A 14,217-nucleotide genomic window follows, 5' to 3' on the forward strand; every position below is an offset into this window, starting at 1 on the left:
CCTCACATATTTACGCTTACGCTTCATTCTGCACAAGTTGTAGAATGGAGTTTAAAGGCTATAGAGAATTCCAGTTTTAAGGCCCCACATTTCAAATATTGCAAATCCATTAAGTTCCGCTGTTCGTTTTGTGGTCTATAGCTACTGCTTGCGTTTCTTGTACCTGTGTCTGAAGAAGTGCAATTTAGTCTAACTGTGCCCTTATACTGCCCCAAACCACCACGCTTGCCCGGGACCTAATAACACCTGAGTAGAAATGTTTCCAAAACCAGCCGTGTCTACATACACCTCTGTATTTCAATAAATATATGTTTGGCGCAAATCCTTTCAGCATTTTTTATCGTAGCGCTGCCCTCACGGGAATGGCTACAGCCAGGCAAAATTTTGTTCATAAAAACTGCAAACATAAGCATGGCTTGATCTGTTCCTAAAAAAAAAAAGGATCGCCCCTGAGTAACATTTGCCTTTAAAATTATTCAAAACGCAAAAAGAAACCTACAGATGAAATAATTTATGAGGTCAACCTAGATAGCAACAAGTTAGAAGTTCACAGAACAAACGTTGACATGAGTGCTAGAGAGAGTATGTATATAAACAAGAAGCTCTCAGTAGATATCGAGGAAAACGTCGTCCAACTTCTGAAATGGCAGCGGCGCAAATCGCAGCTCTCGTCGTGGTCGCTTTCATCATTGCGGTGCCACCTTCTGGTAAGAACTGTGCCCCTTCTGTTTGCGACAAAAAAAACAGCTGTGGATCTAGATCTCCTTCTTTTAGAGGTACAGTACTGAATGCTGTCTCTTCACCAGGAATTCTGGTTCATTATTTCTGGGACACCTGAAGCGTAGGCTCAGTTGTTAGAGTGCTCGACTAGTGAGTCGGAGTTTCCAGGTTCGAACCCGGCCGCGGCGGCTTACAACCAGTTTTCACGCCCTTCCGCTTTAATGGCTCGGCACCGTCTATGTCATTGATGCCATTTTCACTCGGAATGAGTCCCATGTTTTGCCACCTCTCGACAAGGAGGCCTTCTGTCTTACTTTTCCAGGACTTTCCCCGTAGTCTACAGACGTCTTCAATCGTTCCATCGAAGCTATTACTCTTCCACCCCACAGCACGCAGCTTCTCGAGCTCGAGCTCTACACGAGTTTTGATCCCGCTTCGATTCCCACCAACCAGCTCTGGGCCGCGTGTCGACTGTGGCGCATAACACTGACACTGGCGTCCATGCACCTCGACGGCTCCCAGGGGCCCATATTGTGTGTTCGCCACTACAAGAAAGGTTACTGAGGAACAGGGTGACAACAGGCTTGAAATCGGCTTTTCCCCCTTTCAGCGTTGTTTTTACGGCCCCCTTCCGCATAGAGTTTGAAGCGAAGTTTGGGTTATTATCGTCGTTTATCACCTACAGTTGTATGCTAATATCGCCACACTCCCAACTGCGACAGCTCAAGATGTGGAGTCCTTCATCCTGCGGCTGTTTGTCCTTCGACATGGCGTCCCACGTGAACTGCTTGGTGACAGAGGATGCTCCTTCGCTGCTGATGTGATTGCCTCGCGTTACTTGATCCTTGACTTGGACCGCTCACCATCCGCAGACAAACAGTATTGCTTGAACGATTTAGCACGTACTGAACGACATGCTCGCTATGCACACCTCTTCGGCCTTTAAGAACTTGGACCTGGGCGCGCCATACATTGCGTTTCCGCACAACAATGCTACGCACTGCTTTCTCTCCTTTTGTTCTGCTTTACGGCCGACATCGATCCGCACCGAACGGAAGAATTCCCCCCTACCACCCTGCTGCATCTCAGTGCACAACTGTTTCTGTAACTGTCCGGAACACCAAAGACTGCTACCAGATGACACGGTCAGTCGCGATGCACACTCAGTGCCACCAAAAATGCCTTCGTGATGGCGATAACCCTGCGCCACCTATAAGGCCCGATTCTGTTGCTTTGGCCTCTGTTGCGTACTTGAGTGAACACCTCGCATCAGCTGCACTGTTAAGCCACTCATGCCATCACCGAGACTTGGTCGACGCGGTCGCGAGGTTATTCATGCACAGCGCCTCAAGTCGTACTATGGCCCGGTTTCGGCGTACTTCCCAGAAGTCGTCAAGGTGGTTCCTCTTGTACAGGGCGCCATTGTAAACAACTGAGAGCAGGGTGGAGCTCCAGAGCAGTGTGGAGAACAAATAGCTCCAGCAGGCCTGATTTTTATACATCTCCGGTTCCATTAAAGTCCTCCTACTCCTCCCTGTCTCACAAATCAATTAAAGATGTTGGGTGGTTAGAAATTACAGCTCCGTTTGGGTGTGATGGCAGACGTAGGCGAACATCTTTACACCCAGTAATGTATATTTTGTTCTTTAGGGCAAAAACTTGCCGATGGAGCATACCACTGCTACCGTCGCTGTCGCCGAGTTAGTACTGATAATGTGCAGCTCGGGGAAGTTAATTGGCGAAATCGTGAACACTAGTTCTTTCTGCCTATGCGTGTGATAGGAATCGGTGGTTTTGTACCGCTCTCTTATTTCTTGAAAATCACTAATTGCACGACACATATTCTTCATAGGGATCAGTCATCGCCCTGACAAGATTACAATGTAACACTGCAATTTCCAATGAGGTACAGTTTCGAAGCCAATTTCAACAAGATAAAGAAATCAGAACGGTAAAAAAGTTAATAGACATCCTAATTCAAGGTTTTATGTGCCATACACCGCGTTATGAAGTAACAAAGAGTATAAACTATAGTGATATTTGCATAAACATTTTCGGGTCACTTAAGCTCCGCCTTTATGAACATGACGCGACAGTGGTTCCTCTACCCGCTAAGTCACTGTTTGCTCTTTCACAGTGACAACCGTCATCTCAATGACCACACAGCATACATGTAAGCATCGCTATAACCAAGCCGCTTGAACATGCGTGCGTGGCTCGGCGGTAGCGTGTCTAACTCGAAATCCTAAGGACTGTGTTTTCTGATGCAGCGCTGGTGTGGCTGGCACCATCCATGGAGCGTATTGAAACCGCTAACTTTATGACCAGCCCGGCATTGTTCATCACGCTGATGGCAGCACCGACACCAGCTTCCCTCTGACACGGGGTTTTTATACTTTCGTGTAATATAATTGTGTTTCTTTCGTGATGGGCAGGCGTAATTAACTGTCATTGCATGCTCAGCTCTTCTAAGAGAGTAACTTAAACGCTTCATATAATACATTTGCAGGCGCGCAGCATGCTTCTTTCTGGTACCCAAGAAGTCTTAATAATGAAATTATACATATTTTATTATTTGAAGCCATGTCTTCTTTTTTTATTTTTTAGGAGGAAAACCGCACGAATCAACTTATGCAGAGCCGCCATGCCACAATCTCAGCGACAAAGTGCTCCAGTTTTCGCCCAATGAAACTCGGCTTTTAGGTCTATATTGTGCAGCTTCCCACGGTGAAAACTTTCAGCAAACTATGGCAAGGAACGCGAGTCATGTCTGGTTTGGAATGGTGAGTAAAACAGTTAACCTATGCATACACAACCTGGCCGCCGTGATGGCTGAGTGTATACGGCGCTCGGCGGGAAAAGAGGCGATAAGTGCACAAGAATTCACAGAAGTTGCTTTCCGAGACCTTATGTTGTTTTGACCAGCGTATTTTGTTTTGCTCTTATTTTCTTTGCGTTTGTACAGACGTCACGCGGCAGGAGAAGGCAGACTGTTCGTGACAATTGCAGACGACTGTTTCGCGCTTCCTGTAAAGGAAGGCGTGTGGCAAATGTGTGGAGCAAAGTATTTATGCTATCAGATTTTTTTAACCAGATACCTGCGTTCTGAGGCGCTGAACAAGTTCGCAAAAATATTGCCTTGAGATTCCACATCTGGGTTTCATGTAACATTTTTCCGTTCAGATCGTTTTAGCTGGTGCTTAAGTTGCAAATATATGTTCTGAGCGCTTAAATATTTCTAGAACAATACACCATCTGCGATTATTTGAAATAAATTGATAATTTTAGTGTACTTCAGTGTGGTCACCAACGCCAAAGTCGTTACTGAGCACTTAAAGGTACCGTGGTGCAAAATTTCTTTCCGTTTTGAACTTCGTGCTGAACGGTGGTTTCCTGTTTATTCGCCTCAGAATTTCTGGAAAACCAGATAAAACAAGCTCAGCCTACAAACATGCGTATATAGCTGTAATATGCTAACATGTGATCTAGAAGAGACTCATCAAACCAAAGGCACACACAATTTCGTCGCCAATATTTATGCAGATGTCACATTCCGCCTACCAGTTGAAAGAAACAACGCGACTGACACAACTAAGTAAAACACGTTGCGGGGCTAGTTGGTTATGCATATTCTTTCGTTAAAATTTAAGCAGCGCTAACTTTTAGGACGAATACACAGAAGACATGACAGGACGGGCGCTAACCACCCCAGACCACAACTAACCACCCCTAACCACAACTAACCACAACTAACCACCCCAGTTTTCATTCTTATGATACTTCTTTGAGCTTTCCGCCGCTTCTGGTCAGTTCCGGCTTATAACCGTGCTTAAGTGACTTAAATAGGTGCACTAGCATTCTTTATCTCTTTAGACAGGAGGTATTCAAAACTTCTAGTGCTGTCGGACGGTTTACATTTCACTAAAGCGGCTGTTTGGGCTTGTTGGTCAGTGAACATGGTAAAAGAATGCAGCGCGAAAAAAACAAGGACGAACAGAAGTGGACAGAACAGGGCGCTGACTACCAACACATTTATTCAGAAAGATGAGCAGCTTATATAACGCAGTCCAACACCCACGTGACCAAGAAAATAGCAAACGCGTTCAACTATCTAATACAAAAACCAAAACGAAGTACACAATATCAAAGTGATACATATCCAGGTAACGCAATGTCAGCCAAGAACCGATAAAACCGAGAGGACCACGACGAACCGTAAGGTGCACGCATGGAAAATGATCAGTCAGCAACCTTTGCCGCCAATGCAGCACGAGGCAAAACGAAAACGAAAAGAACAATATAGTCACCGAACACTAAGTAAAAGTCGAAGCTAAAAGCAGGGTCGGGGCCAAACGCATAACAAAACAATACAAAACGCAACGCAAAAGCTGAGTCAAAAAAGTGTCTATAACAAGAATTAAAAGCAGACGTGATTAAAAAAAGACGTGTTTATAGTGGGCCTAGAAAACTGGACTCCTTGTCTGTAAGTAAAATTGAAGGCGTGCTGACGCACTTGTCTCCAGCTTTGGCTATCATCCTTGCCTCAATGATGACCCTTTCAATTTCTGTCCGCGCCCGTGCTCTGACAACCGTGCGAGTGTAACATGGTTCGCACCCTTTGCAAGACTTGCAATGGTCGTCCAGGTGCCCGCCGCTTTTGTTACGGACCCTCCGGCGGTGTTCAAACAATCTCTTTTTGAGACACCTGCCGGTTTGCCCAATATACACGCATCCACACTTCAAGGGAATCTCGTAAATGACGCATGTAGCACAATGTGTGAGTGGTTCAGCATGTCTAATAGGGCAAACCTTTTTATTTTGCTTTGTCAGCAATGTACACACTCGTGACAATTTGCACGGGGCTGAGAAGACAAGGTTTACGTTGTTTCTTTTTGCAACCTTCTTTTAATTTGTGAGACAGCTTGTGAAGATACGGGATGACGGCCAAGGGAGGTCGTTTGGCCTGTTCTAGCTTGCCTGCGTCTTTGCCTTGCACTTTCAATTTCTGGAGAAGAGTCTCTGAAACGCTACTCACTAGTGTTGGTGAGTAGCCAGCACTGTAAAGACGTTGGACTTGGTTGTTAACACTGCTCTGCATCGTATGGGGACAGCTTTTTGTGAGCGCTGCCTGGATGGCAGAAGACACAATGCCTCGCTTGATCAATTTCGAGTGAGCGCTGTCATGCGGAAGAAGACCTTTCTTAGAGCGAGGGTTGTACGTCCAACAGAGGTGGGTTTGTTCAAAACTAAAAAGTACGTCCAAAAACTGAACATCCTTACCTCTCGGCGGTTCACAGGTAAAGTTCAGTCCCCCAAAATGGGATTTGAAAAGGGCGACAATTTCAAGAATGACACGCTCCACAGAACCAGGTGGGCAACTTTTGAGGACGATCATGAAATCATTCACATACCGGAAGACCGAATGGACCACATCACCCGGGAAAACCTGGCTAATGCGCTTATCGGCTGCCGCCAGGTAGATATCACACAGGACCGGCGCGATTGATGACCCGATGCATACGCCATTCTTTTGCACGAAGTAGTGACCGCTGTACTGAACAACATTAGATTCAAGGTAGAACTGAAGAAGGCGAAGGAAATTGTCGCTGCTCACACCCGAGCTGTTCTGTAAACGCACTTCACCCGACTGTTGGATCACGTCGCGTACCGATGCGTATAGACCACCGTGCGGAACGGAATAAAACAAGTCTTCAACGTCAATTGTAAAGCCAGTCGTAGCGTCTGAACTGCCTTTGAATCGCTGTAACACCTCTGACGAGTTCCTTACCAGAAAAGGGTCATCTAAAGGTAGTTCATTCAAGTGGTGTTGTAGGTAGGCACCAACTTCAGCCTGCCACGTACCTTTTTCCGAGATGATGGTCCTCAGAGGGCAGTCAGGCTTATGGGTTTTGCCTGTGAAGAAGACTTCCAAGAAGCAGTCTCGGGCCTTTTCTGCCGATGATCTTATTCTATCGAGATGGAAACTTGTGAGTAGCTTCAAAGCCAAAGTTTTCTGTCTGCAGGGGCGGAATTGAACCTTCTTGAAATTCTTTTCGAGCGCTACCTCAGCCTTCTCCTTGTACAAGTGGTCAGGGAGGATGACAAATCCGCCTTCTTTGTCGCTTTGCAGAGCCATAAGGTTTCCCTCCTTGAGGCGTTAAGCAATGGACACGATGGGAGGCTTAGCACGCGTGAGCGAGGCCCCACAGCGACGTAGAACATCGACGCCATCCCCAATGACTCGTGCCTTGTCTTGCTCTGGAACTCGTTGTGCCATCTGCCGCACCATAGCCAGGAGCTGGTACTTGTTTGAAGGTGGTGGAAAGCTGAATTTGGGACCCTTCTGTAGGACCTTCAAGTCCTGAGACGAGATGCATGCACCTCCGAGAACGGTGACGTTGGTCGTAGACGACTTCACTTCTTTCTTCCTTTCTGGAAGGCGCAGACGGTACTGGTACCATAGGAATTCAGCCGATTGTGCTGCGAGCGTTTTGCGTTGCGTTTTGTATTGTTTTGTTATGCGTTTGGCCCCGACCCTGCTTTTAGCTTCGACTTTTACTTAGTGTTCGGTGACTATATTGTTCTTTTCGTTTTCGTTTTGCCTCGTGCTGCATTGGCGGCAAAGGTCGCTGACTGATCATTTTCCATGCGTGCACCTTACGGTTCGTCGTGGTCCTCTCGGTTTTATCGGTTCTTGGCTGACTTTGCGTTACCTAGATATGTATCACTTTGATATTGTGTACTTCGTTTTGTTTTTTTGTATTAGATAGTTGAACGTGTTTTCTATTTTCTTGGTCACGTGAGTGTTGGACTGCGTTATATAAGCTGCTCATCTTTCTGAATAAATGTGTTGGTAGTCAGCGCCCTGTCCTGTCCACTTCTGTTCGTCCTTGTTTTTTTCGCGCTGCATTCTTTTACCATGTTACATTTCACCTTAGTAGTGCAAGTTTCTGCTTGCGTAACCTGTGGAGCCCGTTTATATACAGGTGTTTTTTCTTACCATAACACACTGGAGACTCATTAGGGCCAAAAATCCCAAACCTAAAGGTGGCGACGGTTTTGGCCTTTAGTTATCGCTTTTATTAATTGAATAATTGATTTATTGTGAAATGCCAACTGATAGCCCTAGACGTTTGGCACTCGTTTTCTCAGAGCAGTGGAAGAGAAAAGAACAATGAACAGAATAAGAAAACAATACCAAAATATCAGGTACGAGGATGGAGGACATGAAAATAAATGAGAGAAACAGTCAAAAATTTGAAGTTGTTTGAGTCCCATCGAGCAGACCAGATTTCGCCTATAAGAGCTAAAATCTTGATGATATATTTCACGGCCACATGGTGCAGTTCTGTAATACGCACACATCATCCGCACAGTGGGTCAGTTTGAGCGGTGGCATGTAAAACACACGGTTTAGGCACACAGACCAATCAGGCGCCCTAAGGTTGTTCAAGTATGCTACGTGCATACAGTCAATCTTTCCACGTTTACACTAGAAGAGGAAGACAAGGTACCGCAACTGCCGAATAGTCTCCAAGTCTGTTTGCCTCAGTGCACTCAGGCAGCCTTGTAATCCTCTCGGGGAGCAGATAAAGAGACCGCTCAACCTACTACCTGACTCGCAAACCGTTTCCGCACATTTTCAAGGGCTTGCGCAGAGGTGCGGTTGATCGAATTTCTTACAACAAAAGCATACTCGTCTCGGCAGGAAAAAGCTCGACTGTAGTGGTGCAACAAGTCATTCAGTGCTATGTAAGCTCCTGCACACGGGGATCATAGTGCCAAGCACGCGCAGACATCTTCTCTTGTCTTCCAGATTCTAAGGCGGATTACGCAACTTAGCATCGGAGACGACAATTTAATTCGCAATCAGACAGCCTCACAATTGTGTGAATGTTGCGAGCGTAGAAAAAATTGGCGGCGGTTTAGCCCTGGTTAAACCTGGAGCGACGCGATAGCTACAGCTGGCCGAGTGGAACTTGATCACATGACCAACCACGTGACGAACCACGTGAGCACCCACGGCGCCACCAGGTGCTCCGTACAACGTGACCAACCACATAGCAGCGTGGCGCCGCCACCACAGGGTGGCTGCGCCGCCACACTGAGGGCTCGAAACGCTACAAAACTCAATGGGATGCGCCATGCGCGTAAACTACATCATTACACTCTTAATTGAATTCAAGATCAATCTGTTCGACAAACACCATCTGTGCAGAGATCTGACATCTGTTGGATTAAGCTGCTGCCACGATGGGAGCAGATTTTATGGAGTATGTTTAAGTGTTCAGTGTACTGGAATATCTGAGAGTTCGCAACAACTTTATAAAATTCATTGATCAAAAGCGCACACAGCAGAGGCGCACACAAATCCCTGTGGAACCCTGATAACACAGTACAAGGCCGTACTTTCGTCCACCGTAGCCTACGCTCCCAAAGTAAAACAATGAAGGTCGATTGGCACGCAGAAAAGGTAAGAATGCTGTGGAGAGACACACGCAGCGTCTGTGCCATCAAGCATTCGCCGAACTCGCCCACCGCCGGACAGTAAAGTAAATTAGAGAACACGAAAGGTAAAAACTGCATGAAAAGCCTCGCGAAATATGCTACTCGCAGAGCCTGGCGGTAGAACTGAGTAGACTGCAGTCGCCAAAGGAAAAACAATGCCCGGTTCGATCTGAGTCCTGTCAATCATTCGAATAGGGTAGCGAAAACTGCCTATATGCGCAGAAAGGCAAATTCGTTGTGCATTGATTAGTAGGATTAGGAACATTTTGATTTTTAAGGGTGCCTCAGTTTGCCCCGTTGGTGGAGCAAAAAGCGACATTTTGAATTTTTAATTTTCTTTGAGTTTTTTTGTGCTTCCATAAGCTTTCCTGTTCATATTAGGTGAGCGTGATTCAAGGTTACTGGCGAATGACCCGCAATTACTTCTGTTTGTTCATTACGAGTGATAAACGGGGGCCACGATCTGCAAATCTCTGTGGCGTTTCGCCGCACTCTTTCATACATGTACAAAATTTGAAATTATGCGCCTTCCGTAATACTTGTAGGTATGAGGTGTGGTGCATTTTTTTCAGTGTGCACGAATATGGCTTCAGATTGTGAGAGGATAGAATGTTATGAGGATTCGTTATGCGCACCAGAGCGGCTCTCTTGGCTAGTTTGTGTGTCAATGCCAATTAATACAGCGCTGTATCAATCTTTTCTTCATACTTGAGCGCGGCTAGATATGTTCCGCGCTGTTTCTACACTTGGTTCTTCTAAGCTGTGTAAAAAGTGGGCAACCGAGTGAATACTTTTTGTCAAAATTCAGCCCTGCGGACTCTACATCACGTCGAACTTTATACCGGAAATTATGCTATTTGGAGCATAAAGAACTTGTTTTGCGAGAAGCGTGAACATCTAGCCGGTTTGAGACGACGAAATGCATTCCAAGGACATTTTCATTAAAAACACTGGCAACTTACCTTCGTCTCTTTTTCACGCTGACAAAGCAAAATTGCGCAGGCTATGCTATGACTAAGTTGAAACTCTCAGCAAGAGCCGTCACTCTACGATTAAGCCGTATAACGTGTTTACACAGGAATTTGTTCTCTCTGCTACATGCTTCATTCTCGTTGTTTATTTTTATTTTCTACTGTCTTTTTCGCTTTCTTCATTTGGTTTGGTTCTATATTTGGCGTGATCGACGTTGAGCCCGAAGCAGGTACGAGAATATAAGCCAAGCCAATGTAGAACAAGTACTAGACGAACGGGCTTCAGCAAAAAAAGGAATAACCGTTCGCGCCCGTAAACTACTCTCGCCATAAAAATGTGCTGCCACATAAGCTGGACAATTGAATTACTTTCATAACACGTGATTCTGTTACGCTGGAATATCACAAGAGTTCCCAAGAGAAATCGGACTAGTCAACTTGCCTTCTAACTCTATTAAAATTATCTGCACTTGCCGACCTTAGATAGTTCAACTACAGCGTAAGCAAGCATGTAACCTCTAGCTAACCACTTCTAAATTGAAATGAAAAGTTAAATTTACCTCATTTCCTTTAAATGCTAGGCCAACGAGGCAGCAAAACGGTATGATGACGGATCAGAAGACTTCGTCATGCAGATCAGGGCACACTTGCTGGATAAGTTGTTAGTGAAAGAAGTCGCGCGGCTCTGTCAAGGGCGCTTGGTACCCCTTGCATGCTGTCTCAAAGCCAAGCACAATGCGAACAACTTCTTGATAACTCGTAATCAGTATTTTTTGTGAGCTGTTCTTATGAACGCGGTCTAATGGCTGTTATTGTTTTCAGATAATCTTCGGTCCCCCTTGTAAGGTTTGCTGCGCTCGCGGTAATGGTTCGGGAAGCATATTTTATTCTGTTACGAAAAGCGGTCCTCAGAAAATATGCAACCAAGAAAAAGTGAGTATGTGTTTCATCAAGTAATTTAATGCCATTAAATCTTTTATGCTTGCTTGAGAAAAGTGATGAACTTCTTGCGAAGCTAGGACTTAAAAGAGAGAAAATATAGTTCAGTTTAGAGGGAGCTAAACAGTGTATGGGTGTGTGGTAAATATTCTTCGACGAACTTAAACTCCATTTGAAATGCTTCATGACACGATACCACGGCAGCTAAGAAGAGGTTGATACGTATTTCAAGGATTTATTACTTTGCATTCAGTGCTAAAGGCGGAGGCCTTCTATAGTTTATTAGGCTTTTTTGAGTCTTGCGTGACATGAAGCGCCGAACTGCTAACTGAAAACTCACATAGTCAAAACTGCACTTTTTCATGAAAAATGTCTCACGAGCACATCACAAACTCCGCGGCCGCCAGTTTCGTGCAGAGTGGCATTACTCCTAGACCTCCACGGCATTGGAGTCACTTCTATCCCATGATCTTATATTGCCCTGACCAGCAAATAGGAGTGCCCGACACGGCTGCATTCATGTTTGCCCCAAGAACGGAACCCGCCGCGGTGGCTCAGTGGTTAGGGCGCTCGGCTACTAATCCGGAGTTCCCGGGTTCGAACCCGACCACAGCGGCCGCGCTTCGATGAAGGCGAAACGCAAAGGCGCCCGTGTGCTGTGCGATGTCGGTGCCCGTTAAAGATCCCCAGGTGGTCGAAATTATTCCGGAGCCCTCCACTACAACACCTCTTTCTTCCTTTCTTCTTTCACTCCCTCCTTTATCCCTTCCCTTATGGCGCGGTTCAGGTGTCCAACGTTATATGAGACAGATACTGCTCCATTTCCTTTCGTAAACAACCAATTATTTCAAGAAGGGACGTGATCCTAAATTTGTGACGTTGTCAACTTTCCTTCACGGCAGGTATACGTATCTCATGCTACAGATGTGAAGTGGCTATGCCTCGATATTTTTTCCAGTGCTCGCTAAGGGAGGACGAACGCACACAAAAGCTGACATTATTGAATAGAGCGTACGATTAAGATAGCAGGAACAATTTTATGTTTGACGTTGCTAAGCTTTTGCTGCCTTTGTGTATCTCGTTGTTTTCGAACGCCAGCTTTAGGCATTGCGATGTTTTTCAAAAGTTGTTGGTTTGGTTTATGGGGATTTAACGTCCCAAAGCGGCTCAGGCTATGAGGGATGCCGTAGTGAAGGGCTCCGGAAATTTCTACCACCTGGGGTTCTTTAACTTGTACTGACATCGCACAGTACACGGGCCTCGAGCATTTTGCCTTCATAGAAATTCCGCCGGCGCGGCCGGGATCGAACCCGCAAAGTTATGATCCCAATTTACAAAGCTCTCTTCAAATGCCAGGCGCCGACACAGAGTACACAGATGGGTTCGGCCGAAAGAGGTTTTCGTTATTGATCGACAACAGAAGATGCTTATAAGTGCTGATAATAAATGTTCACCAAGAAGATGAAGACATTTGTGTAGAGTAATTCGTGCTTGCGGGCAGCACTGGGCATAAATGACCACTTTGCATTGCAATTTACAGTCGGGAGCTTTTGATTACATTGCTTTTTTGTTTTTCAACCTTCTTTGCCGATTGAGTGGCGAATTATGCCAGCGAAACTACGACAGCATAAAACCCAGCCAGTGAAGTTAATCGGTGGTTACGTTATCCGATTTCTTGGTTTTAACGACATATTCGTCTGCGTTTACTCTCCTTTTTATATAAGATCATGTTGTCATTGTTCTGATTTCATCCGCCTGTAATGATATCAGCTCCACTCTGTACATGCTACCCCAGAATGTCCACGACAAGTGGATGTGCGCAATTGTGGGTACTGTAACACACGAGCGCAGGAAAAGGAGCCACATGCCACCAACGCCTGTAAAGGAGCAGCATGTCAATTCTAAAACCATTGAATTGACGTTCAAAAAAAGACAATATTTTTATTCAAGATGCCAGCAGAGAGTAGTTTTGTCTTGGTGGCTGTGAGTTTCTAAAAATAATATGGACATTTTCACGGGCTGCACGCATTCTTGCTGAAGGAAACCATTAAAACGCATGATAGGTTTATGCCTGTATTCCCGTCGAAACTTTGGATAGTGGCGCTAAAAACTTTACAAATTGTGTCTCCAGTGCCAGCAATATGCGAATAACGCAAGTATCTGATTGATATCGGAGGTTAGTGCGGTTTTGCTTAAAAAAAAGTCCAGGGAAAGATTTGACAATACAAGATATTTCTGGGCAGTTTTGGCGCATTTATAATTTATAAACTTATTGACAGATGTGGGGTGTTGTTACCTGAAGAGTATTTTATGCTGACGAGCACTGAAAATACTGTCAAATGAGTGTTAACTTACATATCTTTGTTTTGTTTCATTTGCGCTTATTTCCAGAGAAAGACACATCCTAAGAAAAAGACTTTACCAAAGAAAAACAACTAGACTCAACGTACTGACGACATCTGATTGAAATAACAAAATGCAATACAATAAACTTGCTTTTTCTCCATGCTGAAAAACTGTGACCATGCTGCAAGTGCCGAAGTGCATGTTATATCTTCTCCTGTGGCTTCATACACACATACATATTCCAGAATTACACCGTAGAACCTCTGGCCACCCATGAAATGAAAACGGCAATTCATGTATTCAAAATCGATCTTCGAGTGGCATGTCTAAAAGGAACGCTCACACATGCGGTGCACATAAAGCGGAAACTAACAGGGTAACTTAAAAACAAAACACAAAAGAAATAAAGAAAGGCGTTCCATAGAACTACGCATGGCGCCTTCGAAGCTGATCCTGACGGGGATACTATTCGACACATGCTTTTTTCTTTGTCAAGCATTTTGAAATACAACAATATCTGGAATAAGTACTCCTTGAAATTTTATTCTCCCTTTCATAACTCTATCGTTGTAGTCCTCAGCTACATCACGCATTAGCCCTAAAAACAGGCAGTTGCATTATTCATGAAATACATAAAACTCATTCTATCCTTGTCTCACAGCACTTTTGCAAAAGCAGTGCCACTCCTCCAAGACCCTCATTTTTATTGCATACCTACATAAAAATTTACATG

The 14,217-nt window shown here is 45.0% G+C and overlaps 1 protein-coding gene across 1 annotated transcript; it reads left to right on the plus strand.

The window, feature by feature from the left end:
- The first annotated feature begins 592 nt into the window (after nucleotides 1–592).
- LOC144105502 (uncharacterized) lies at nucleotides 593–13,654 on the plus strand. The gene is made up of 4 exons (XM_077638625.1): nucleotides 593–707; nucleotides 3,328–3,503; nucleotides 11,022–11,132; nucleotides 13,530–13,654. Exons 1-4 carry the CDS (start codon nucleotides 644–646, stop codon nucleotides 13,575–13,577), a joined length of 399 nt encoding a protein of 132 aa, XP_077494751.1. The 5' UTR covers nucleotides 593–643; the 3' UTR covers nucleotides 13,578–13,654.
- The last annotated feature ends 563 nt before the right edge of the window (nucleotides 13,655–14,217 follow it).

This window comes from Amblyomma americanum, chromosome 9 (assembly GCF_052857255.1).
Source record: "Amblyomma americanum isolate KBUSLIRL-KWMA chromosome 9, ASM5285725v1, whole genome shotgun sequence".
In the NCBI taxonomy this organism is placed as follows: domain Eukaryota; kingdom Metazoa; phylum Arthropoda; class Arachnida; order Ixodida; family Ixodidae; genus Amblyomma; species Amblyomma americanum.